Source organism: Hemicordylus capensis, chromosome 6 (genome assembly GCF_027244095.1).
Source record: "Hemicordylus capensis ecotype Gifberg chromosome 6, rHemCap1.1.pri, whole genome shotgun sequence".
Classification (NCBI taxonomy): domain Eukaryota; kingdom Metazoa; phylum Chordata; class Lepidosauria; order Squamata; family Cordylidae; genus Hemicordylus; species Hemicordylus capensis.
The window spans coordinates 93,837,507-93,865,014 of record NC_069662.1 but is presented as its reverse complement, the minus strand read 5'-3'; the positions used below and the strand labels follow the sequence as shown (position 1 = coordinate 93,865,014).

Sequence of the window (27,508 nt, the reverse complement as noted above, 5' to 3'; positions counted from 1 at the left end):
TGAGTTTAAAATTTATTCATCAACATCAGCTGAAATAAAATATTGTATGGAGCCTTATTAATTGCTTTATCAATAATTTACCTTCCCCTTCCGAAAGTAAATATCAAGATATGTTTACTGAAACAAACAGGACTTGTGCACAGTAGGGCTCTTGTACAACCCCTTCTCAACTTCATTGAGGCTTGAGCTGGAGCATTTCCCAGTTTATTGTGTCCGATTTGTCAGGGTGGGACAAGGTAGTGATGGCACCAGTAGGATTTTCCACCCCAGGAACTAAAACGTATCAGCCAACCATTGTCTGCAAATGCAATTAGGAGATAATAGTTATATAACATTATCTATCGATCTATCTATAATTCTCTAAGGCGTACCCATGGCTAATCCTGTGTGTGGCAGCTCTTGCAAGAGTTCACAAGCAGAAGCACCATGGTGATTGGGCAGTGGAGATTCCATGTGCAGATAGGGAGGAGGAGCCTGTAAGAGCAGAAGCACCATGGTGATTGGGCAGTGGGGATTCCATATACAGATAGTGGGGATGAGCCTGTGATGGTTAAGATTAGTTGGAATGCAACTGTTACTGGTCGGAAGATGTTCTTGATTGTAGAGAGGACTCTACGTATTAAAAAATAGTAGGCAGGGGTCTGCGAAGAGAGGAGTTGTGAGGGAGGAAAGAGCCCCTTCAGGAGAAGGAGGCAGCCATTGTGTGAATTAGATGAGGAAACAAGATGAACAAGATCTGTTAACTCAGGAATGGGGAGAGAGAGAGAGAGGGAGAGAGAGAGAGAGAGAGAGAGAGAGAAGGGAGGGGGGAAAGATGGAGGGGAACAGCTCGTGCAGGAGAAAGAGAGAAAAAGAAGGGAGGAGAAGAAATAAAGAAGCAAGAGCGAGGGACAGGCCCGAGCCTGTCAGCGGCCTGACGACAACAAGTGGCCATGGCAGCGCCTGTTGGCAGCAAGGAAGGGCCAAGTCAACCACTGCTGCTGTTTGGGGCTACCAAGGCCATTGGTGGAGGGAGGCAGGCAAGGGATGGGCCCATGTCAGCAGCCTGAGGGGAATGAGCAGCCATGGCAGTGGTGGTAGCGAGGAATGGCCCGGTCAACCGCTGCTGCTGCTGCTGCTGCTCCTGTGAGGAGGAGCAGGAGTGGGGCTCAGGTGAGGGTGGGGAGGTCTCTGAGGATAGGGGCTGCAGCTTGGCCAATAGGTACCAGCAACGCTGCAGCCGCAACCAAGAAGTGTGAGGGGGGTGGAGTAAAGGTATGGAGGAGTGACCAAGGGGGTGGAAGCAACCAGATGGAGGAGCAGCAGCCGCAGGAGTGTGGCTCAGGTCAGGGTGGAGAGATCTCTGAGGTGAGAGGGGCTGTGGCAGGGGGTGAGGGGAGCAATCAAGTAATAGCATGCAACTGCTCTGCACAGGTTAAGCTAGTCCAGAGTATTTTCCTTATGAAAACTTTTGTACCCCAAAATACATGTTGGGCTTGCCTGGCCATCAGATTCTTCCTGGGCTGACATCAGAGGCTTCAGGCAGATCTCCTGGCCCTCCCTCGCTTCCTCAGAATCCAGCAAGTGGGATCTGCTTGATCATTCCTGACACATCACTTTTAAAACATGTTAGAGGAATAGCAGAAACATGGAAGAGACTCTCGTGGGATTTTAAAAGATAACAAAGCTGATTGCGGCATGAGCTTTCATGGGCCAGAATCTACTTCATCAGATGCGTGAAGTGGTACTCGGGGAGATGATATGTATATCATGAGTACAGAGAAGAGGGGTGGAGTGTGTATACATACAAATTAGTCTCAAAAGCCAAGCATTAAAGAGATGAGAAAATGTAAAAACAAACGCTTAGACAAAGGCATTTCCCTTTGTGCTCTCAATGATACAAGGAATTATTACTATCATTTTAAAGTATGAGGAGATGTGTGTGTTGCTAGTTTCATTTGTAAGTGCAGACTTGCCAAACCCTAATTTAATTCCTTTAACAGGTCCTCCCCACCCCCACATTTGTACCTCGGAGATTAACTCAGTGTATGCTTCTGTGAGGTCACAGTGCCCTTGAATCTCTCTGCAGAATGTGGCAAGAATTTTATCAGTATTGTTTCAGGAGAAGTACTACTAAACAGTTTGACTGCATTCTAAGGAATAGTCGGTTAATTAATGTTTGGTTTGAACAAAGGACAGATGAACTGGTCTCTGAACCCATATGGTTATTTTCCCGTGTAATCCTAGCAACAGATTTGCATATATTTTAAGACATTAATGTTCATATAATATGCAAGCAAGCAAGCATTAAATAAGGATTTACTGCTATTTTGTTTCAAAACCTCCATGAGTGACCTCATCAAAGGCTATACTGATAGTTTGAGACAAAGGGCCCTTTGGTGGAAAAGCTCAGCTGCATCTATTCTCAAGCCCCTCAATTGGTATGGAGAAGGATCCATCCAGGCACCCAAACATCCATAACATTGGAATTCCTGGGCAAGTTCTTATCAGGAGGTCATATGTTGTTATCAGGGGTCATCTCATGAAACTGATTGCCAAGAAATTTAGGTCTGACAAAAGGAAGTCCTTTTTCACACAACACATAATTAACCTATAGAATTCTCTGCCACAAGATGTGGTGATAGCCCACAACCTGGATGGCTTTAAGAGGGGTTTAGATAAATTCATGGAGGACAGGTCTATCAATGGCTACTAGTTTGACGGCTATAGGCCACCTCCAGCCTCAGAGGCAGGATGCCTCTAAATTTAATGTTACTGCTAAATTTAATGTTACTCCTTTGCAGGGAGTAACAGCGGGAGAGAAGGCATGCCTCAGCTCTTGCCTGTGGGCTTCCCAGAGCACCTGGTGGGCCAATGTCTGAAACAGATGCTGGACTAGATGGGCCTTGGATCTGATCCAGCAGGGCTGTCCTTATGTTAACACTCTCTGCACTCATATGCAAGCTAGTTAACACCCAACCACAGATTAATGACAAGACAGAGAGCCCTGTACACCTCTGTGATAAATACCTAAAAGTAGACCACCATTGCAGAAATCAGTCATCAGGATACCCCTAGCCTATTGTCTCTTAAGAAACTCTCTTTCAGAATAAGCTGTTATTACCTAATTCAACAAGTAAAAGACAGGTACCCCCCCCACACACACATACCCCAAAAAGTAAGGGAAGTAAATCACTGGAGGAGGAAATGCTTTTGTTGACAGTCTTCACTACAGAGGTATGTTTAAAGAACACATCATGATTAGTATGTTAGTACTAATACTCCTGGTTGTCACTAGGTGGAGATATGGAAAAGAAAACCAGCCTATTTATACTACACTCCCAAGAGCTTGAACAGCAATATAGCTTAAGGTGGAATGCTAACATTCAGTTTCTAATTCCTTAGAACAGATTTTATTATTTATTTATTCAATGTTTATACCGCTCTTCCAAAAATGGCTCAGGGTGGTTTACACAGAGAAATAATAAATAAGATGGATCCCTGTCCCCAAAGGGCTCACATTTCAGATTTTAGTCGCTAGCCAGATTTAAAGCAACAATTTAATGGAGGGGTTAGAGCAAATATCTCTGTAAATATTTAGAGCTTTGTTTGAGAAGCCATAGTCCACGTTAAAAAACAAACAAACCAATGGCTTGAAAAATTAGATAAACACACATACAAAGTAGTCCTATTTCTTCAAATTGTAAAATATGAACAGTATATCTGCAGTGTGTGCAAGTTTGTGATGTATCCCCATCTGCCCTTTGCCAATCCACACTGGGCAGATTGGTGCGACAACTGTGTTTTAACAAAAAGGTAGCCACAAATCAGGTCTGAAAAAGGACAAATTTACAAAGCAAAATTACACATTTGGGATCCCTTAGCATTGTTTACAACAAAAATTCAAGGAAAAAAGTAGCTAAAGGCCTTGTTTAGGAAGACAACTAAAGGATGAGCAATCATAAGATAATTCTTTAGAATATGTTCTAATGGATCAATACAGACTGGATAATGGATCAACACTGGGCCCCCTGGAAGTGGTTTTAAGATGGGAGCACTCAAAGCAATCAGGATATAATGGGTGAAGCTTACTTGTCAGGTGCATTTTTACATCTGCTTATTTAATTGACAAATAATGGTACAATTATCACATTCAACACTAATTACATGAGTTTATCTAGTACAAACAGTTGAATTTTAATAAACTCGTAACTGATCCAAGTAAACATTATGGAACACATATGGATTTCAGTTATGGAACTTTTTGTATGATGAAGCTAACCCATTATGATGAATCTAACCCATAATATCGCTTCAGAGAAGGAAGAGAAGGACACAACAAAGCAAAATCTTTTGTAGAAAGTTAGAAAACATTTACAATAAATGAAATTATTATTAGGATATAATAATTTATTATTAACTAAACCTATTTATTATTTGAAAATAAAGTGGTGTTTTAGGTGGCATTTTACGCACGGGGGTTTGTTTGTTTTGCTTTGCTCACTCCAGAGAGAGAAAGAGAGAGTGTAAATGTGAGTGAGTGTGTATACTAGGACCTGCCTTGATCCCCTCCAATTGCACATAGCATAACATGCTGAGCCTCAGCTAAGGCCAGGAGCCAAGACAGGTATGTATTTAATTAGCTGATAGCCTCTGCACACTTAACTGTGAGTAAGCCCCACTAAACTCAATGGGACTTATCAACTACTCAATGGGAGTAATCATGCATAAAATTGGGCACAGGCTATCATATATTGAAGTATGTGGTGAAAGGTTTCTTTAAGTCACATACCAGAACTGCCTTTAGTCTAAAACTGCATTTTGAGAGTGATTGCCTGCATGCTGACTTTCTCTCTTTGTATAATCTGCTTCTCTCACACAACCTGATGTTAAATAGAGGTTGCCATATTCTGGCTCTCTAAATCTGGGTGCCTAATTTGCATATTATGTACATTGGCTTGCAAATAATTTGTATATGCAAATTAGCAGCTGCACTTTCCAGTTGACTTGTATTTGCTCTGGACATCTACCAACAAAAGTTGGGTAAGATATCTTTGCTTGACCAGTTCCCTTCACATATTAACAGCAGCAATAGAACAACAACAACAACAAAAGCAGTTTTTAAATTAAGGCTGCAATTCTGTACACACTTATTTGAGAGAAGATCTGATTGAAACCAACAGTACTTACTTCTAAGTAGGCATGCATTGAATGTAAAGCCAAGAAAGTCCTAAACTTTACAATACACAGCCTGTTAGGCAGGTAGTGATTCACATCAAAAGCAAGCTATCCTCTCAACTGCCCAATAGAGATCCCTTGCTGATAACAAACAAGGCAACATTCCTCAGGGGATTACTGTACTTGTGAAAGTGAAACACTCCCAGCTAGCCTCCTGTGCTCTTCCTTTCTTAATTCAAGTCCAGCGGTTGAGCAGAATATTGACTGCATATTTTGCTCCATAATTCCTGCTTCTACAAGGGCTAGAGACTAGCTTTTTAAAATCCGGGAGATACCTGGAATTCGGGGTGGGTGAGGTGGCAACCCTATAATCAGGTGACTTTGGTGTGTTTCCCTAAGGGCAGAGATATCTTAGCTACTGCTAAGCATGAGAACATAACAGCCCTGCTGGATCAGGCCCAAGGCCTATCTAGTCCAGCATCCTGCTTCACACAGTGGCCCACCAGATGCCTCTGAGGAGCCCATAGGCAAGAGGTGAGGACATGCCCTCTCTCTCCTGCTGTTGCTCCCCTGCAATTTAAATTTGGAGGCATCTTGCATCTTAGGCTGGAAGTGGCCACCTATAGCCATCAGACTAGAAGTCATTGATAGTATGCAGACTAATAGTCCTCACTGAATTTGTCTAAGCCCCTTTTAAAGCCATCCAAGCTAGTAGCCATCACCATATCCCATGGCAGAGAATTCCATAGATTAATTATGTGCTGTGTGAAAAAGTATTTCCTTTTGTTGGTCCTAAATTCCCTGGCCTTCAGTTTCATGGGATGACCCCTGGTTCTAACATTGTGAAAAATTTCTCTCTGTCTACTCTCTCTGCTCCATGCATAATTTTATACATCTCTATACTGTCTTCCCATAGTCACCTCTTTTCCAAACTAAAAAGCCCCAGATGCTGTAGTCTTGCCTCATAGGGAAGATGCTCCAGGCCCCTGATCATCTTGGTTGCCCTCTCCTGCACCCTTTCCAGTTCTACAATGTCCTTCTTAGATACGGTGACCAGAACTGTACACGCAGCTTGGGAGTGCTCTTGGATCCAGGCCTCACCATGGTATATCTCAGGTAGAGGCTACGGCCAGGTGGAGGCTACAGCCAGGTGGCTATCTCAGGTGGAGGCTACGGCCAGGAGCGCTTTCTATCAGCTTTGGCTAATTTGACAGCTGCGTCCATTCCTTGAAGAGAACGATCTCAAACCAGATCTCAAAACAGTGGTGCATCAGCTGGTAAACTCCAGGCTTGACTACTGCAATGTGCTCTATGTGGGGCTGCCTTCATATGTAGTTCGGAAACTTCAAAATGTGACAGCCAGATTGGTCTCTGGGGTAGCCCGGAGAGACCATATTATGCCTGTCTTAAAACAGCTGCACTGGCTGCCGATATGTTTCCAGGCAAAATACAAAGTGCTGGTCATTGCCTTTAAAGCTCTGAACAGCTTGTGTCCGGGTTACCTTAGAGAGTGCTTTCTTTGGTATGTTAAATAAGTAAGTAAGTAAGTAAATAAGTGCAAATGCATTCTAAGAATTTACCAGGAAGAACATTAAGTCTTAAACGTCAGTGCTCTGAGTCATTGTCTCCCATCTTGTCAGGCTGTCTGTTCAAATTAAGAGGAAGATCTTTAATTCTCACCAAGCTAGCTTTTCTTCCTGTGCTAGATGGCGAATTTGCAAACTTTTTTCATATAAGAGTGAAGACCAACTTTTGTCTGTTCCTGGAGTTGGCTGCTTTAGAGAGATGTCTGCTTCATTAGTTTAGCTTTCACCTTTTTGGGGACTCCTAGCTGAGTCCTGCTGCAATGGCTCCTGAGAGCATGGAGAGTTCACCATGATGCAAGCTTTTTAGTTTGGGACTGTAACTTAACAACTAAGATCTGTTGAGCCTTCTGCCTAAAACCACGCAGGAAGAATAAGGTGCCTTGCTGTATATTTTTACTATTTTGCCTTGTTTGCATATATAACTTAATTTTAATAATTTGCTTTAATAACTGTTTTATGCTATTGTTTTTATTGTGTTTTGTGGATTTTAATTTATGACTTTTATATTGTTTTTAAATTTTGTACACCACCTAGAGATGTATATTTTGGGTGGTATAAAAGTATGATAGATAAATAGACAGACAGATAACATGTCTTCCTTTTATGATTACTTAAATAAACAAGATTTGTGATAAACTGACAGAAGGAAATTGCCCCATTCAGCCTCCCCATATTGCCTGCTTATGCTAAGAGGTTTTTTGGAGGCATTTTTAAAATACATTTTGATATAAATTTAAAGTTGTCATCTCTTATGAGAGAGTGGTGGCAGCTCTACCAAGGTTCAAAAAGGCCAAAGTGCATGAGGAAGGCACTTGAAACCACTGTTCACCACACTGTAATTCAAAATATGAAGGTAAGGTGTACAAGTCCACTAAAAGGGAGCCTAACTAGCCTGAAAACTCACAATTCATTATGTATATTTTAGGATAGTAATGAACTTGAAGCTCCCATGGCCTGATCTCTCTATTCTGAAGCTTACTCTACTGTATCTTCATACATTAGCTCTCCTCAGCTAAATTTTGAAGTACAGTCAGCAAGAAAGGTTCTGTAGTCCCCTACTAGCTCCTAGTCAAATGGACTAAACTTCTACGTTCTATCCATCAGCCTTGATTACAACAGCATTCTCCCCAACCCCTGGATTATCCAGCAAGGGGGAGACTTCAGCCCCTCTTAAGCAATCTAAGGAGTGGCCCTTTCTCAACCCCCCTGCTCTTTCTGGAGTCTATGGCTACCTACAAGTCTTAACAGTTAAGGCATAGTTATGCCTTAACTATGACCCGATAGCCTTCTCTGCCACCCGCCTCGAGGTCCATGACTAACATGACTAACAGTGAAGGCAGGGGTTCTCAAAGATGGGTCCCCATAAAACATTGCACTACAACTCCCAGCTTTGGCCATTGTGACTGGAAATGATGGGAATTGTAGTTCAGCAATATCCGGGGAACCAGATTTGAAAACCCCTGGGTTGAGGCATAACTAGTCTGTCTTAAGTGACTCATCGAGTATGCAGTCTATCGTACTTAATAACTGGTCTTAGTCTAGCATTTTTTGCAAGATTACAGCAGCCGGCAGTGCTCACTGGGCCAGTGATCGTCCACAATCCACTTTTTGCCTATTGTCGTAGCAACACACCCAGAGCCCCAGGTTCAGATAGCACAGGACAGGCTAGGTCACAATAAATACATATATACATACAAACTGAAGCAAGTCTAGAAAAGCCTTCAACAGTGTGTGTAACTGGGAAGAGAGACCTCCAGGCAATGATCTTTGGTGTTTTACTAGTATGCAACGACGCCCCTCGCCCCCACATCTGCGAAATGTTGGGGGGGCGGTGCGCGCGCTGATGTTGGATAGAAGAGCTGTCAGGCAGTTCCACAATTTGCTGAAGCAAGTAGATGATTCTCTTTCCTATGACAACTAAACAAAGACTCATCCGATTACTGAGCTTTCAGAGCACGACTTTATGCAAACTTTATTATCACGCCTGTAAAATATGCGAGGCGAGGAAGCTCGCAAAGCCCGTCCAAAGTGCACTTCAGTAAGGTTGGGACCTGAGCCGTCCTTCCCTATACATACTGATGGAAGAACCTCCCAAACAGTCTTCCGGCGGGACGGGAGAACGGGAGGCAGCGTTACGCAAGTGCGTCCGTCAACATGCTTGCGCCTTGCGCAATGGCCCATGGGAATTGTAGTCTTCTCCATTGCTCTTCCTTTCCCTTTCGACTGAAATACTCGTAGCTCAGATAAAGAGAACAGAGTGACACATATCATTATTTAGGTAGGGAGTTTCCAAGTTTTCCTTCGAGAAACCATTTATAAATCTCCCCAGGGCGGAAGTGAGCTGCTCTGGAAATCGACGGAGAAATCTAGGGTTTTAGCGTTGCTGTAATTAGGCACCATGCCCGCTCCCCGATAAAAAAACATACCAGCAAAGAGAGGCGTCCTTTCTGTCTCAAACCTTACTTTTCATGTGCGTGTGTTTAAAATTTTTGAAAAATTTTAAAGGTACCCCTGGGACATGCAAATTGCAATGTCACTATCCTCCTATTGAGGCTGAGTGAGTGACTTATGAGAATCTTGCAATTTAGTCCACTGTTAATGTTGCAGGTGAAGGATTGAGACTGGTTTAGATCCCCAGACAAAAATCCCACACACCCAAACATCTCCCAGGTTGAAGTAAAGCTCAAGGTAATTAAACGTTCCCTAACTTTTAAATGAACGTGAACTCCTCTTTTTTCTGGTACCTTTTGTTTCCAGGTAGATTATTCGATCAGCTGCACTAAAATCTCCAGGCATTTCTAAAGGATCTCCCGAATGATTCATTTCTGCCTCAAGAAGGAGCTCGCGCGAGAGAGACCGAAATAATTGGGCCCCGTGTGTTGGTCTATCTCTATAGTCTATGGTCGGAAACGATCATAGAGATTCAAAAGCAAAACAAGACCCCAAAGTCCGCTGTCTCCGATTGACGTTGGGGGTGCTCCAATCAACAGCGCGCTTGCGTCTTTACGCCAAGCGGCCCGCTCTTTTGGCGCGAGATCTGTAGCAGAAGCAGCTGGCTGGGATTGTGGGGTAGGAGGAGCCCCTCAGAGAGTGTAGGACGGTGTGTGGGAGGGGGCGGTTTCCTTCCCATCGGGCTGGAGATGTAGCGTCCCTTATTTCTCCCCTCCCTAGAAAATAGCGCACACACCCCATCCCTGCGATTTTTCTCCAGCACCTTGTTTGGGCAAGAGGTGCCTACCTCGAGGTCATTTTGTCACTCCAGGCAGGGGCGTAACTACCATTAGGCAAGGGGTAAGCCTTGTTACGCCCCTGACTCCAGGTCTCTCCAATTATCTCCTCCACTCTTTGTTATCACCTCTTCTCTCCCTTCAATGAACATCTCTAGGACCTCCTGCTTCCTCCTTATTCTTTGCCTCCTTCCGTTTCTTTAGGTCCCCTTCCCCATAATCTCAAATTATCTGTCGTCTTCAGGAGATGACCTTTTCCATTTCTGTTCTCATATAAGTTGTTTTCCCCTCTGACACTGCACTCACTCCCACCCCAGAACTTGTGCTCTCCTTGGTTGCTGCCATGGCTCTGATGGCTGGAGTCATCCATCGGCTGGATGAGACTGTGGTCAACCGTATTGCAGCTGGAGAGGTCATCCAGAGACCGGCCAATGCCATTAAGGAGATGGTGGAGAACTGGTAATGTGTCTGCTGGGGGTTTTCTGGCTTGTGGTATTGCTGGTGTGGGGAGGAACCCATGGCAATTTCTCACTTATTCTGGTAGCCTTGCTGGGCCTCTTCTCCCCTCTGTGTCACCCAAAGAGCAAAGGCAGGTGGTTGACTTGCAGCCATTACTTGCCCAATCCTGCTGTGCTGCTCAGAGAGAGCATCATGTGGCAGACCTTCCTGCCACCCCCTTCCCAAAGAGGGCAGGTGAGCAATTGAGGCTATAGTCCTCCTTTTAACCTTCAAGGAGTTGCTGGAGTATCTGGTCTGGTCTGTGTCCATGGGGACTCCTAAGGTTTGAGGAGGCAGAGGTATAACTCCTAAGGCTGTATGTCTTGATCCTACTCTTCAGTTCCGACCACAGTGGTTCATCAGGATGATGGAGAGATGCAGTTCTTTGCCTTCTTTCCCCTCCCCCTGTGTGAACATGTTGAGCAGTGAAAAAGGTGCATGTGGGATAAACTTCTGATGTTGAGGTAAAGAAAATGCTTGGGAAATGTGAATCCTTCATCTCTGCACAAGGGTGGATAAAATTGTTGATTTTTTTACACTCTTTTAAAAATGTTTCAGCTATAAATTTCTCTTTTCTAAAAAGTACGCAATAATTGTGCTGTATGTGTGACATGAGTGAGTGTAATTCTAATGCAGCTTGATATGCCCATGGATATTAAATTGTCTAAAGTTAATGTGTCATATATACTTTTATAAAACAGGGGGGAAAGTTAAATGTTGAAGAAACTTAGGGCCAAACGAGACATGACATTAGTCACAATCAGCTTTGGCATGCTTGCTTTTTCTTGTGTTAAATATGCTAGGGTGGGGCCCTGATATGGATCTGTGGCCCTGCATATGTACACAAGAAAAAGCAGCCACGCCAGGGTTAATTTTGTGACTAACACTAAAATCTGATCAAGCAGTTTTTTATGATCTCCCGCAAGCATACAGTGAAAAAGGTACTGTAGCTGAAAGTATATTGGTATTGTTTTGCTGCATACAAAGATTGTTGAACTAGAATTGTGTACACACACACACACACACCATACTTATAAACCATTAGATAGCTCTAATGGTGTATGTATATATGTCTTGGACTGGCAAATGCACGTGTTGAGCATCGATCTGCAATATGCTCATATAGGGTAAATTAGTGTTTCTTTTGAAATTTGTGTTGATCAGATTAGCAGATTAGGAATGGGAGCCTAGGACTATGATTTTTGTGTGTGTCTGAAACTCTTATAAAGGAGAAGAGCATCAAAATCTCTAATTTCTTAATAAAATCACTAGAACAGTTGATGGCTCTCTAAGCCAAGATTGCTGAGAAATTGCTGTAACTTTTATTTTATTTTATTTCAAATAAAATTGATCATTAGGCTAGGTTTTTGTGGATAGCAACTTAAATGCATAAAAAGCAGGCATGGAATGTACTGGTTTTCTCGGAACATAGGAAGCTGCCATATACTGAATCAGACCATTGGTCTATCTAGCTCAGTATTGTCTTCACAGACTGGCAATGGCTTCTCCAAGGTTGCAGGCAGGAATCTCTCTCAGCCCTGTCTTGGAGATGCTGCCAGGGAGGGAACTTGGAACCTTCTGCTCTCCCCAGAGTGGCTCCATCCCCTAAGGGGAATATCTTATAGTACTCACACATCAAGTCTCCCATTCATATGCAACCAGGGCAGACCCTGCTTAGCTAAGGGGTCTAGGGATGTGTATGGAAACTCTAGTTCTGCCGGTTCGAAGGCGGCAGGGGTCTATTCTTTAAGAGTGGGGCAGGCTGCACTTACCCCTCCTGCCTCCCCCCCCCATCGGCGTCCATATGTTTCAAAGCCCATTGGGGCTACAGCCTACCTCCCTTTTGATTGGCTTTGGAACACACAGACGCTGGTGGGGCGGAAAGTGGCGGGAGGGGTAAGTGCACCCTCCCCTGCTCTTAAGATAGATCCCTGCTGCCTTTGAGCCTCCCCGCCGCGGTTCCATGCACATCCCTAAAGGGGACAAGTCATGCTTGCTACCACAAGACCATTTCTCCTCTCCTCTATCTATCTCATCTATCTGATGTTGGGATGATTTTGAATAAAAATAGAATTGAAACAATAAGTTGTGACATCATGCAATCATGTTTCTGTCTCTGGAGGCTAAATATCTGTGTTTTGTTGCTTATAGTTTGGATGCCAAAGCTTCCAGTATCCAAGTGACTATTAAGGATGGTGGTTTGAAACTAATTCAGATCCAAGATAATGGTTGTGGAATTAGAGTAAGTAAACTTAGCTGACATTCCAGCATCCTTATTTAAGGAAATGTGGCAACACTTGGGGAAACTACTTCAAACATAATTGTTGACTCCTTTCTGTCTTTTGCAGAAAGAAGATATGGATATCGTGTGTGAGAGATTCACTACAAGTAAACTACAAACTTTTGAAGATCTAGCTAGTATTTCTACGTATGGTTTTAGAGGCGAGGTATGGACTAAGTTTTGAAATAGTGCCAAGTGCCAACTTTGCTATTCTTTCCTTTTTTCTCCTATTCTATCCCATCTATATAATCAACTTTATTCTTTAAAAAAAGGATCCATAAATAGTTGCATTTGTTGCTGTCATTTATATATAAGTAACACTTGTGACTGTGGTTATTTATTGTGCATGCATGCAAATATATATATATACTTGTTGCTGTTATTTATTCATGTACGTGACACTTCTCATATGAAGACAGATCCCTGTCCCAGTGGCCTCACAATCTAAAACTGACACTTCACAGGATGGGCAAGTAGGAGGGGCTGGTGTAATGGAACTATAAGATAGGGCTTGTCACCATTCAATAATTATATAGCTGCGGAACTTCAGACACATTGTATCAGTTCAAATGTAATTTGCACAGTCTGCTCCATGGAAGTTATCCAGGTAGGAAATTCTTAACTCGGGCTCACTTTTCATTCATTTCCAGATTCTTTTTATGATATGCAGTGGTTTGTGGGCCTTTAACAGTTCACAGGATTTAGGCTTAGATAACATATTTATTCAGCCCGGTATTATGTAAAAGCAGTTATCACAGCCTGTTATCTAAGACAGGGATTCTCAGCGTTGGGTCCCCAGACGTTCTTGGACTTCAACTCCCACAATCCCCAACCAAAGGCCACTGGGGCCAGGGATTATGGGAGTTGAAGTCCAATAACATCTGGGGACCCAATGTTGAGAATCCCTGATCTAAGGTATTTTACAAAGTATCAAAAATAAAGAGTCTTGTGGCACCTTAAAGACTAACAATTATTATGGCATAAGTTTTTGTGGATTAGAGTTCAGTTCATACGATACATAGGATGCATTTAGAAATTGCACAATACCGGAGTTACAGGTTACTGGCAAACCTGTATCTCCAGTTTCATGCAATGTGTGAATGCATGCAACCATGGCTGCGCAACCAAACCACAGGGTTCAGTTTACTTACCAAATTGGAATTTGGAACTGGGATTACTCCTCAGTTTCACCGCTCTAAATCTCTGTTAGAAGGGGCTGTCGTGTTGTCTGCATGAATCTACAGCTATAACTGTGGTTACAGGTTATGCGACCAGTGAGAGGCCAGCTTGGAGCAGCACCAACAGCGGTTATGCTCTAGGGTTCACCCAGCACTCCCTGGTGTGTTCCCTGACCGAATGCCCCTCCCCTCCCTGCACACTTCCTCTGCCTGCCAACAGGCACACCAGGCCCTGCTGCTCTTATAATTAAAGAGCCAGCAGCACTACCAGGGAGCACTGCTTGAAGTCTGCAATCCTTGCAACAATGGCCGTGGCTGGTAGGTCTGTGTTGGTTGCGCTGAACCTGTAGAAACACCCCCATGTGAGCGATTTCCTGGAGCTGTGAAGCCATGCCCATAGCCTGGCACCACATGGCTGTACAAGTGGGTGGAACCAAGCTTGGGCGACCAGAAAGAGGGAGGGGAAACTCTAACCTGCCTCTGGAGTTTCCCAAACTCAGAATGGGGGATTGTCTTTGACGCAAACGTTAACTGCAAACTGCAGCTCTAGGCCAGTTCCTGCGATGTCTGTATGTGGCCATACACAAATGTCCTGGGCTGGTGGAACGGTATAGAAGAAGAAGAAGAAAGGGACACAAGTCAGAAATGGCAACATTCAGAAAACAGTAGGAAAATATTTCTGTCTGCTAGGTCACTTACCTCTGACCTGAGAGCTGCCATTCTTCAATAAAATAATTTCAAAAGGAGACTCCAGCATGAAATTGCTGTTTTAGCACTTATCAATACATTCTTTATTTTTGTTTAGACCTGAATCCAGATGATAACTGTTCTTTTGCAGCAATTGTGCAACATTATGGAAATTGTGTATTTTCTCACTTATGTTAGTGCAAAGCTAGCCTGGATCCTGCTCTTTTATTTAAGATTCTGCAAGACTCCCCTCCCACCCCTTTTCAGGGACAGGTTACAGAGCTCCCCTCTGGAATCAGTTACACATAGAACATGAACACATTGAGAAAAAACACTTGCTAACTGACAGACGTTTCATAGTTCCCATCTACTTAGAAATTTTCAGTGAGCCAGTTTCCTTCAGTTGGTAAGGCCATGGCCTTCAATGCACGAGTCGCTTATTCTGATGGCACTTTCAGGTCCCCTTTGAGTCCATGCAGAGTACGTGGACTCAGTGAGCTGCTCTATAAAGCATTCATGCCTTGTACAATTTGAAGGCCTTATGGGGAAGATAAATGATAATCCTAGCAAACTGTTCCATTAAAAAGCAAAACATAATCAGTTTGGTTTCTTTTTGGTGTAATTAGATGTTAATTTACATCTAATTTTGCATTTCCAAATTTCATACAAGGAAGAAAAAGTTTTAAAAAGTAATGTTTAGATATGTATCCTCTATAATAAAACCCTTGGTGTCCGTCCGTGGACGGACACCAAGCGTGTGTCCGTGCCTCCCTGGCCTGTTCTGCGCATGCGCGTAGCAAGGGAGACACGACTTCCATAATAACGGGCGCTAGCCTTTTCCTCTCCCCTTTACTGTTTGTGTGTTTTTTTTAAATACTGACGCCACCGTTGCCGCCGAAGTCCCACCCTCCCTCCCTCCCAACTTCCGAAACCACCTTACCCCGGCCCGTGACAGTTGAGAAAAGAAAGACCTAAATTGAAGAGGGAGAGAGGAGCTCGCAAGCAGTGCTCCTCCCTCTGCAAAGGCTCTGCCCGAACTGGCGCTTGGGGCGGAAAGGACGGAAGAGGCGTCCTTTCCGCCCCAAGCGCCAGTTCGGAAAGAGGCTTTGCAGAGGGAGGAGCACTGCTTGCGAGCTCCTCTCTCCCTCTTCAAATTAGGTCATCCTTTGCTCAACTGTCACGGGCCGGGGTAAGGTGGTTTCGGAAGTTGGGAGGGAGGGAGAGTGGGACTTCGGCGGCAACGGCAGCGTCAGTATTTTTTAAAAAAAAACAAACAGTAAAGGGGAGAGGAAAAGGCTAGCGCCCGTTATTATAACGGGCTTCAAAATACTAGTGTTACATAAAATCCAAAAGCAAGGGGAAAGTTCCTGTTCTCTTGATTTCTTTGTAGATTTAAAGCATATCTGGTGACTTGCTCTACTTAATTAAATATTATCCTCTTAAGAATTACAAAAGTGATAATGGAACTCCTTGGCCTTGGTATCACAAGGCAGAGAAGTGATATTTCCTTTAATATAAATATTCTGTTTCCTATTTTTGTGATACATCTGAGTTGCATATGAAAAGATGTTTAAGACTAAACAAACTTTTCTCATTTAATCCAATTTTCGTATTCTTTCTCTAATGCTGCTGGAGAACTTAGGGACTAACTTAATTAGTAGGCTACAACTGAACACTGTTTTAGCACCAATAAAGTGCTATTTTTCATAGATGTTAATTTACCCAGTATCTAATAGTGAATTTCGTTTCTCTAGGCACTGGCTAGTATAAGTCATGTTGCCCATGTTACTATAACAACTAAAACAGCAGATGGAAAGTGTGCATACAGGTAAGATATTCATCTTTATATATATTAAATGTCTGGAGAGGATGTTACTGATAACCACCTCTATCATCAGTAAATAGTTGTTTAAAATCTACTCACTTCTGGTAGGTGTGGGCAAAAAGTAGATCGAGATCTACTGGTCCATCTCTGGGTAACTGGCAAGAGTTTCTGCTCCTCAGTAGTGTAATAATACCTGACCTCTGCTAATTGTATATATCTCAACTGCAGTGTTCCTGCAGAGCACTGATAAATACAGTATTTTTAAAAATAAAAAAAAACAGTATTACATATGCAAAAAGAACCATAATTCTGAAGCATGCGTATTGACAGATGCTACTGAAAAAATAGGTCAACATAGCTATTGACCTGATAGCTAAAATGTTACCAGAAAGGGGCAGGGGGTGGTGGTGGGGATAGTGTCAAGGATTCAGTCTTCAAGCAAGCAACCAACCTGAGAGAATATTTTTTTCTTTTCAGTACCATTCAACAAAACACTTAGCCACTAGGGGTCACTCATTGCATCACTAGTCAAAACAAAATGCATTTTGAATGAAGGACAACAGTTGTGGTGTTCTGGTTTCCCCCAGATGTCACTCTAAATCTTCTTGTACATCATAGGAACATAGGAAGCTGCCTTATTCTGAGTCAGACCATTGGTCTATCTAGCTCAGTATTGTCTGCACTAACTGGCAGTGGCTCTCGAAGGTTACAGGCAGGTGTCTCTCCCAGCCCTGCCTGGGGATGCTAGGGATTGAACCTGGGGCCTTCTGCATGCAGATGTTCTTCCACTGAGCTATGGCCCCCATCCCTTAAGGAGTGTTCCCTGTAAGAGGAAATCCCAGATGTTGTTGGGACCAGTTCCCAGCATCCTCAGCCACAGGCCATTGCAGCTGGGAGTTGTAGGATTCCCTGTTACAGGGAACACTGCCCTGAAGGGGAAGATCTTACGGCACTCACATGTGGTTTCTGATCCAAATGCAATTCAAAGTGGCCCATTAACAGGAATCAGCCTTGCCTTATATTGAGCAGATTAAACAGATGAGTTATGCAATATGATCCTTTGTGTGCTTACTCAGACATATGTACCATTTTGTTCAATAGCATTTGCTCTCACATAAGTGTGCATAGGCTTGTAATGTCACTTCTGAACTGTGTCCAATAGGGCTTACTTCCTAATAGTTGTATTTAGGGGTGCAGCCTTATTCCCTTTTTTGGGTGCAGAGCACTGGTGGCAATTCAGTTGTGGCAGCCATTGCTGTCATCTTCAGAAGAACCATGGTACATGCAGTTTGTCTGAAGTCAATGAAGTTACTGATCTGCCATCTGTTGAAATGCTCTCTGTACTTCATGAAATGGCTACAGCATTCTGAATCTTCCAAGTCTCCTGAAAATGGGTGAGAGTTCAGCATTTCTTCCTAAAGCACTGCTGATACAAAATAATTCTTGTAGAGCAATCTAATAGTTCATCTGGATGCCTAACCATCTATTTTGTTCCGCTCTTAGGGCAAGCTATTCTGATGGAAAATTGAAGACTCCCCCCAAACCTTGTGCTGGAAATCAAGGGACTCAGATCACAGTAGGTTACTTGGTTTTAAAAATACATTGTCTATTAGAGCAGATACATGTTCAATTAGTCCAGTATCTTTCCTCTCATATTGGAAAATGCCTAGAATATTGAAGGTGTTCCAGGAAGCACTTCCAGTAAGCTCCTTGGAATGTTCTGCCCTAATCATTAGAGTTAGAGATCCAGGGCTTAATTTTACCTTGTGGCTTAGTCTCAGAATATGTTTTCAGTACCGGTGCTGAGCCCTGGAACAACTGAAAAAGTAATAATAAGAGTGCCCCTGAGTATGTGCAGAATTCCTGTCCCCATACCATTGAGTAAATATGACCATTCCATAAACATCTGAGATTGGGAAGAACTTTCAGATCAGAAGCTGAGACTTCGGCAATTATGAGGAAAAGTTGAAGGAACTGGGTATGTTTAGCCTAGAGAAGAGAAGTGTGCATGGTAGGGGTGGTGGACATTATAGCACTCTTCAAATACCTGAAGGATTGTTACATAAAAATAAGGCAAAGACTTGTTCTCTGCTGCCTCAAAGGACAGGATTAGGTCTAATGGGCTTAAATTACAGAAGGGTAGATACTGATTGAACATTAGAAGAAACCTGTTAACAGGAACGGCAGTCCAACATTGGAACCAGTTACCAGAGGGGCAGACATATTCTTCCTCTCTGGATTTCCTCAAGCAGAGGCTGAACTGCCATCTGTTGGAGATGATCTTGCACTGAGATCCCTGTATTGAGTTGGACTGGATAGCCTACAAAACCCCATCCAACTCTGTGATTCTGATTTCTAAAAACATTTAGGTGGTGTTTGCATTTGTGGTGATGTCTACCAAGGGGGATTCAAACAAAGTTTTCTACATCTAGATCTGGCTCCAAGAAGTGCAGCAGGACAAAACAGAATAGGGAGCAAGAAGTGTAACTGGAGGCGGTTAGGCAAGGTCTTTGTCCTTTTACTTGGCAGGCAATCAGCACTGTGAGAGCTGATGGCACAAATTGGCCTGGTTCACACACTCGTTTGAATCTAGGCTTAATGTGGGTTATTGATACTAGTGTGATTGTGTGGACATGCCAAGGTGGTTTATGGCCTGTGATTCCCACCTTGGAGTGAGTTCACACAATCACGCTAATATTACTAACCCACATTAAACCTAGATTTTAATGATTGTGTGAACTAGGCTGTAATCTGTGCAGGCAAACCTTTATGGCCACTTCATGTGTTGGATGCAGTTTTCTGTTCTTTTGCCAATTGAAAAGGGTGTTGCAGAGTGATCAGTGCCTCTGAATTTTGTTTGTTTGCTTTAAATTGCCTAGTGTGTGTTTTTTGTCTGCAGGTTGAAGATCTATTTTACAATGTGACTACAAGAAGAAAAGCTTTAAAAAATCCAAGTGAAGAATATGCAAAAATCCTGGAAGTTGTTAGCAGGTAACAGATTAAAGCAAGGGGATCCAGACTCTGCTATCTACATATCTTGTTTCAATTTGTTAGACTGGGACATTTTTCTACTTCTAGCCAAGAATGACATCTTTGATAAATTAGGAAAGCAAGAGGTGCCTTTATGTTGATGTCAGTATATTGGCATAAATACAGCTGGACCATGGTTTTCATCTTGAATAGAATCCCTCTTAAGCCAGTTGAGCAGTCACATAACACTTGTGTTATCCAACATCATATGATGATTGAGGAAGGATTCCAGAATTATTTGTGCAAATGTTTGAGAGAACATGAAAGGGAGAGAAAGAAAACAAGCATATTCGATTATACTAACCAGCTTGAAGCACTGTTTCTGCCTCGAGGGTTGTAAGGGTTGCTCTTTGCCAAGATGGAGATAGGTGGTTTGGTGTGTTTAATGTAAGTCATATCACTGACAGCAAATCATTCAGTGCTGTATCCACCTGAATATTCACTGTGGATATTCACTAGACTGTTGTTGCTAAATTCTGTGATGGGAACCATGTAGCTTCCCCATAGGGCCTTCTCCTCTTGTGCATTTAAAAAACTTACTTAGAAATATTTCTGTCCCACTCCTCCGGTATGATATAGCTCAGGGCTGCTTACAAAGACAGTAAAACAATTGTGTACTGTAATATCATTATGCTTGTTTTCCGGACTCCATTTCATTGACTGCTTCATCTGAAGGTGAGGAAAAGCATAGGGTTGTGATACTGTGGCACAAGTCTTACTGTACATTACTTGCAGAGAGTAATGTGAAGTGGTAACACTGTGCAGTTGATTTTAGTGGCAGCCACTTGGTTTCTATATCTTAGGAACATAGGAAGCTGCTGTATACTGAGTCAGGCCATTGGTCCATCTAGCACACGCTGGCAACGGCTTCTCCAGGGTTCCAGGCAGGAGTCTCTCTTAGCCCCATCTTAGAGATGCCAGGGAGGGAACTTGGAACCTTCTGCATGCAAGCACGCAGATGCTCTTCGCAGAGCTGCTCCATCCCCTGAGAGGAATCTCCTACAGTGATCACGCATGTAGTCTCCCATATCTTCTAGTTCTGGCCTATTAAGAATCAAAATAAGTTAAAAAGTAATGTTCATACACTTCACTAATGATTCCTTCAGTGTGTTTCTTTGCCATTCACTGGTCTACATGCTGTGGCATTGTTTTTGTTTTTCCAGGTATGCCATTCACAACTCTGGCATTAGCTTTTCAGTTAAAAAGGTGAGTAAAACCTCAGTTTTAGTGATACTGATGCAACAGTTTAGAAAGCTATGGACTAAGTATCCCAGTGTTGGTCTCCTTAGGGATCTTCAAAGCCAAGAAGATAATAAGGCGGTGGATTTGGGACATAGTGACTCAGGAAGACAGGGCTTGAGTCAGACATTTACTTTCTTAGGTAATGCAACTCACCCTCATAGACCAGCTAAATATTTACATGAGCTTGTCCTTGTCCAAATTCGAAAAGGGCATTTGCCTTGGCACACTTAAATGTGCTGCCCTCAGCTATCTTGGTATTCCTTTCTCTCAATGGTTATGCCCGTGTCAGTCAGGAGCGGTTGAGATGATTGATCATATGCTGCTTCACTGTTTGTTTTATAGAGATTTTCGGTTAGCAATTTTGTCACCTATTTTGTCTAGATTCCCATGTAGGCCATCGGCCTTTTATATGCCTCTTCTTTTGTTGAACAGTGATACTGAAGTTTCTACCAAGGTGGCAAAATTTTGCTACATTGCAAGCTATGTAAGGAAGCAGTTGATAAAATCATGAGTGTCTCTATATTGTTATATTGTAAACAATGTTTTGTAAGAAGGTACTGGCAGAACCGTGATTGCTGGAAGTTACTACTTTTCTATTGTGTTGTGTTTTTGTCTGGTCAATGACTGAAATAAAGATTCCAGTCTCAACCTGTAGTGATCAGTCACTGACCAGCCCCTCCTCTCCCCTAAAGAGTTAACCAGAAGTGAACCCTGTCCTGACTGACAGGCTGGTGAACTCCAGAGCTCAGCCAATCAGCACACCTCATGGGTGGGACCTAGAGAGCCATGAGGAGGAAGAGGTCCTCTTGTGAAAGAAGCAGGCTTGGGGGTGAGGGCAGGATGTGCAGCCATGGAGGATGGCCGTGGAAGGAACTACAGATTCTTGAGAGACAGGATTGCAGGAAGCTTGATTCCCATCAGATGGTGGGTGAGTTTTCAAGGAAAGGGGGATTCAGCCTAGGGGACAGTTTGTTAGTCAGATTTTGCGTTAGCAACTTCTATTTCTTTTGTGTGCTTTGTAAATCCCGGATACTGTTCTAGGATGGTTCATCTGTAAGCTTTTAAAAGTGCTTTTGTATTTTCCTACATCCATGTTCTTTGCAACTGGGTAACCATGTTTTTAAAAGTTTGCTGCCCCAACATCATTTGGGGTGCTTTTTGAAGTATTCTTGTAACGTACTGAGTATTTATTTTATTTATTTATTACATTTATAAACCGCCCCATCCAAAGGCTCTGAGCGGTGTACAACAACCTGTAACTAAAAGCTGAGAGAACCTCAGACCGAAGCAGTCTGTAGCATTTGAATAAATATTTTTTTCGTTTTGTTCTTTGCATTTTGCAAGCCTCTCTGAGTGGATTTTTAACTCAGGAAAGCGGGAGGTGGGAAAGGGGTTTCTCTGGTGCAACACGCCTCATACGTTCAGCAACTACCAGTTTTCTCACCATGCGTAAGCTTGCACATGGAAGATTTTTGTATACTTTTCCAATAGCAAAAGGAGAGTTTTCCCTGGGATTTCCACCCAAGCCTGGGGTGGAGTGGGGGTAAACTCTGTCGATAATTGGATAGTGGTGGCAGCCTAGGTCCTACCAAGATTACAGGAAAGTTTGGGGAGAAGCCTTTACTTGGAAAACATAGAGAGGATGATTCAGAATGTTTCTTTCTTTCATTTAGGCTTGCTCTGAGACACAGGCTGGTAATCTGCTACACAACCATTCAGCTTTTGTTTGTGGCATATCTGTCTTTGCATATCTCTGTACATTTCTGGCTTATAAGTTAATTAAATTCTGCTTGTTTAGGAAACCTTAAATACATTTTAAGTTTAAAATTGTGTGTAACAAAAGCTTTTTTACATGTTGGGCTTATTTGCTGTATAGTCTCCCCCCCACCGCCGCAAGACTAGTACAGATCGGCACTCTTCTTAAAAATAAACTTTTAATACATATTTATGTGTATTTCAGTCTGCCTCTTGTATTCGTTAACTAACTTCATATAGTACTTCAAAGGCATTAGTAAACACATGGCTAATATCTTCTGTTTTTAGCAAGGCGATACGTTAGCTGATGTCAGAACACTGTCAAATGCTTCAGCTGTCGACAATATTCGGTCCATCTTTGGAAATGCTGTTAGCAGGTACACTGATTACAACATAAAATTTAACTTACACACATTTTAAAATAGTACCAGGAAAGCTCCTGGTTTTTTAAAATCAGAAAATTGATTGGGTATATTGTCTTGTCGTGAGATGTTGTGAAATAGGAGGCATTATTCCACAGTTATTTAGGATAAGCTTAATAGGATAGTGAACAACCCAGGAAAGTTTCATACTGAAATGGCTTGGTGAGAATTAGCTTTTCAGGATATTGCCCAAAGAAGGTTGAGGAAAACAAATCAAGGGAGAAAAATTGTATAACACTCCTAACCCAACACTGGTCTCTGCACTCCATACTCTATTTTCATATGCATGTCTGGTCTGGAGGGATTAACATAACACTGAGACTGTTCTCACATGCACCCTAACCCAGGCTAGGGAACCCCAGCCAACCCCGGCCCTTAGCTGTGGTTAAAGGCTCAAGCGAGCCCTTAACTCAGGCTCCAGGATCATGTGGTCACTGGGGCTGCATTCAGCCCCAGCAGACACAGAGATGGTCACCTAGAGCACCTGTCTCCTGGGCGAATTCCCCAATGCACCACACATGTTGTGCAGTGCATTGTGGGATATCTGGAGGCCGGGATGCGTCGTCCCGGCCTCCGGAGCTCCGCACTGCACCATGCAGTACAAATTGTCTGGGAGTGCAAGCCACGCTCCCCAGTAACATTCAAGCGCACATCAGTGGGGAAGGTGAGTTGAACCAACCTTCATCTGACCGCTGGGTTGTGTGAATGGCCCCAGTGTATCTTAGGAATCTCCTGTTAGTTTTCTGTACTAAACATCCTCCACTAATTGCACCTGGAGCTCCTGCTTCCTCAAATTGCCCGTCAGTGAATACACATCCTTAAATGAATCTGTCATCTATGACTTTGTCTATTAAAAGCAGACATCCTGAGCCCTACTCTCAGTGCCTTGGGATCTGTATCTGTAGTTTCAGAAAGGATCCCTCTCCCACCATTGCACAAACAGCATAAAGTAAATAAGCAGGCTGGCTTGTTGCCTGTGCTCTAGGACTCCTGCCAACATTGGCATAAAGGTCAGTGTGAGACTGTCTCTAAATTTAGAACTGGCAGTTACAGCTGTAGGTCTGATCATGCTAGCGGAGGCAACACTAAGGAGAGGCCGTCGCTTGTCTAATGATGGCTATGCAAAATAGTGTGTCCCCTGCAGACATCTATTCTCAGGGTTTATGTCATTGTAGATCTCCCTCTTTTTCTCCATTTACAAAACCACTCCTGTGTTAATGACCTGACCCTTGGTTTCAGTAAGGACATGGGTGAAGACACACATGCGTATAATAAAGGCTAGTGTTCAAAAAGTAAGCTCTAAGATGTATTTGATATAGTAGTCCCAAAGAAAGAAGGAACAATTTGTACTCCTGTTTGAGATACTTGTAAGTCGTTACTTGGAATACTGTGTCTATTTTGGTCACCATTGTACTTTGAGGGTTTATTTCCAATTGAAATAATACCAGGGAAGTGTGTGCCTCTAAGAAAATGTACTCTGAGAGGGTGGATATGATATATCGGAGGATAAAGGGGGGAAAGTACTTTTGAAGTAATTCTATGGAAGTGTTAGAAATTGCCACAATGGGAGTGCAGACATTCATTGAGGTGACCGTGCTTGTGCATATGTTATACATATCTCACTTCCACATATATGATATGACCTGATATATATGAGATGTATAATAGCTTTAAATACATTCTATTAACTCCTCAATTTTCCCCACATTGAGTGCTGTCCAGAAAAAAAGGGCATTGAACAAACATATGGGCTTCATTTTTTCAAGAGTTGATTGTATCAGAGAAGTAATTCTTAAGAATAGATGATGATGATGATGATCTCTTTTGAACATATCTTTAGAGAGTTAATTGAAGTGAGCTGTGAAGATGTAGCACTGGCTTTTACAATGAAGGGGTATATCACCAATGCAAACTATTCAGTGAAGAAATGCACCTTTTTGCTCTTCATAAATCGTAAGTACAGAATTAGGTATTTCTATTCGTAAGCTCTAAGAAATATAGTTTGGGCTTAACAAAAAGCAGAACTCCCAGACTCTGAACAGACTTTTTTTAAAAAAAGGATGCTAAATCCTGCTGCCAATGAAATACTATCATGAGTACAAATTGAAAGTATTGCTCAGTTGTATCTATTTGTCTGCAGTATTGATTTTCGGATTGTGACTTGTCTGTAACAAAAGACAGATTCTGCTGTCTGTACGTGTAATGCCTGTTGGACAAGTATGATTTGACTTGCTAGGGAGGGCACTTTCCAATGATGGAGCTAGCAAAGGTCAGGCAAGCTGAGCTGGCATGCTTAACATCCACAGTCTGCATAGACACTCTGCTTTGCAGTGAAGATCACTGCTGCTTTTAACAGAGTGTCGGGTTTCACACAGATGGCACTGCAGTGGTGGTACCAAACCCCTATGCTAAGTACTGTTCCTTGAAGTACTTTTCATTGCATTTCCTGCTTGATGCCACAGCTGCTGGAATAAGCTGCCATATGGAATTGCCCGAGGGTTTTTGGTCAGAACTTGCAATATTTGTCCATACGGAACCCTTGAGAAAGAAGAGAGTCACTAGATGTACAAGGGCAATATGAGGAATCCATGGTGAGCGTAAGGGTCTCATTACTTGACCGTTGAAATATAAACTCTTGGAGTCCAACTTCCCTGAGCTCCAACTTGCCCCAGACAAGTAGACCTTTGCTAAAATATCCCACCTCTCTAGGCCCTTGGCAGCATATTCCTATAGAGTGGCTTTTCTGCTTTGATCAAGACTGAGAAGAAGCTAATCCATTCTTCACACTCTCACTGGATAATCCATTATTATCCAGTAAACTGTAGTCTTGCAGCTTGTTAGTGAAAGCTTAGAGGATAATCCAGAGAAAGTGAAGTTCATTAAAGTGTTGCTGAAATCAATGGGTCTTAGTTCCAAGTCAATGTGTTTATGTATTGGCAAAGAAGACGTAGGAAAGGTATTTAAGATCAGGCTGTTAGTTGTGCTGAAGTCAGCAGACAGTCACAACTGTGCAAGACTGTCATTATAGCCTGAGGGCTATGACATAAAGATTCTTATTGTAATATTTTATATGTTTACCATGTATTTACCTGTTAGTTGAATGAATGAAAAGTTGAAGGTCTAAGCTTGATTGGAGATGGGTATGAAAGTGGTATTAACTGCTCTTCCTGTTCTCTTTCTAGATCGGCTGGTGGAGTCAAGTGCTCTGCGAAAAGCAATAGAGACTGTATATGCTGCTTATTTACCTAAAAACACACATCCATTCTTATATATAAGGTAAAGTACTACGATAGCTTTGACACTTGGAACCAGATGGCCTGGAAAAAGGAGAAACCTTCACAAAATGAGCATGGCTAAGCAGTGGTGAAGCAGTTTAGTAGCTGAGTAGTTGTGTTTTTATGATATGAAAATCCAACTACAAATAGACTCATAGAGCCTTGGAGAGAGGTCAGGCCTTCTCTGTAGCTGCCCCAAGACTTTGGAATGCACTTCCTGCTGAAATTAAGAGTTTCACTATCCCTGGCAGCTTTTAAAAAGACTCACCTCTTTGACGAGGCTTTTAGTTAATTGCAAGTAGTTAAGTGATTTTAAAATATCTGTATTTTAATAGATTATTTTAACTTGTATTTTTGTATTTTAACCCTGTGGACTGCCTCACCTTAAGTGGTGCAGTGGGGAAATGCTTGACTAACAAGCAGAAAGTTGGCAGTTCAAATCACTGCTGGTAATATATCGGGCAGCAGTGATAAAGGAAGATGCTGAAAGGCATCTATGTAGGAGGAAGCAATGGTAAACTCCTCCTGTATAGGGGTGTGCATGGAACCGCCACACTGTGGTCCGGCACTGGGGTGGGGGGGTTGCTTTAAGAGTGGCGGAATGGTTTACTTACCCCTCCCGCCGCTTTCTGCTGTGGCGCCGTAATTTGTAGAGTAATTGGGGTGGCAGGATACCGCCCTGCCGCCCCTTCCCCGCTGCGGCTCTGCAAAGCTCCCAATAATGCTTTGCGCGCACGCGCACGTCATGCACACGCTTCACGTCACTGACGTGCGCGCACGCAAAGCATTACTGGGAGCTTTGCAGAGCCGCAGCGGGGAAGGGGCGGCAGGGAGGTATCCTGCCGCCCCAATTACTCTACAAATTACGCCGCCACAGCGGAAAGCGGTGGGAGGGGTAAGTAAACCCTCCTGCCGCTCTTAAAGCGACCCCCCATCCCCAATCCGAACCACCCAGGTCCGGACGGGTCTGGAGACGTTTTCAATGGCCTCCGGACTGGTCCGGGCCCATCCCTTCTCCTGTATTCTACCAAAGAAAACCACAGGGCTCTGTGGGCACCAGGAGTCAAAATCGACTTGACGGCACACTTTTCTTTACTTTACTGCCTCAATATGTTAAATATCCCTATCCACCCCCAGCACAGTACCTCCAGTGACTGTTGCTGGTGTCTATTATGTTTCTTCTTAGATTGTGAGCCCTTTGGGGACAGGGGTCCCATCTTATTTATTTGTTATTTCTCTGTGTAAACTGCACTGAGCCATTTTTGGAAGGGCGGTATAGAAATCGAATTAATAATGATGATGATAAATAAAAAGTAGAAATAATTGCAGTGAAAATAGGTAATCG

The 27,508-nt window shown here is 42.9% G+C and overlaps 1 protein-coding gene and 1 long non-coding RNA gene across 4 annotated transcripts in view; one reads left to right on the top strand and one right to left on the bottom strand.

Annotated features, from left to right (window-relative positions):
* Nucleotides 1–8,689: 8,689 nt before the first annotated feature.
* On the bottom strand, nucleotides 8,690–9,760 carry LOC128329191 (uncharacterized). Its single transcript, XR_008309554.1, has 2 exons — nucleotides 9,488–9,760; nucleotides 8,690–8,981 (listed from the first exon to the last, which is right to left on the bottom strand). It is a non-coding gene; the product is annotated as an uncharacterized LOC128329191 (long non-coding RNA).
* The window catches only part of MLH1 (mutL homolog 1), a 38,175-nt gene continuing 20,233 nt past the window's right edge, over nucleotides 9,567–27,508 (top strand). Inside the window, exons 1-11 of one of the 3 annotated variants that reach the window (XM_053259848.1) lie at nucleotides 9,569–9,812; nucleotides 10,288–10,429; nucleotides 12,620–12,710; nucleotides 12,817–12,915; nucleotides 16,369–16,442; nucleotides 17,943–18,015; nucleotides 19,339–19,430; nucleotides 20,633–20,675; nucleotides 22,755–22,843; nucleotides 24,729–24,841; nucleotides 26,071–26,164. In XM_053259848.1, the coding sequence (XP_053115823.1) occupies nucleotides 10,314–10,429; nucleotides 12,620–12,710; nucleotides 12,817–12,915; nucleotides 16,369–16,442; nucleotides 17,943–18,015; nucleotides 19,339–19,430; nucleotides 20,633–20,675; nucleotides 22,755–22,843; nucleotides 24,729–24,841; nucleotides 26,071–26,164 (884 nt within the window). In that variant the 5' untranslated portion in view covers nucleotides 9,569–9,812; nucleotides 10,288–10,313. Of the gene's footprint in view, nucleotides 10,430–12,619; nucleotides 12,711–12,816; nucleotides 12,916–16,368; nucleotides 16,443–17,942; nucleotides 18,016–19,338; nucleotides 19,431–20,632; nucleotides 20,676–22,754; nucleotides 22,844–24,728; nucleotides 24,842–26,070; nucleotides 26,165–27,508 lie in introns of all 3 variants that reach the window. The other 2 variants (XM_053259849.1, XM_053259850.1) reach the window with 2 other exon arrangements.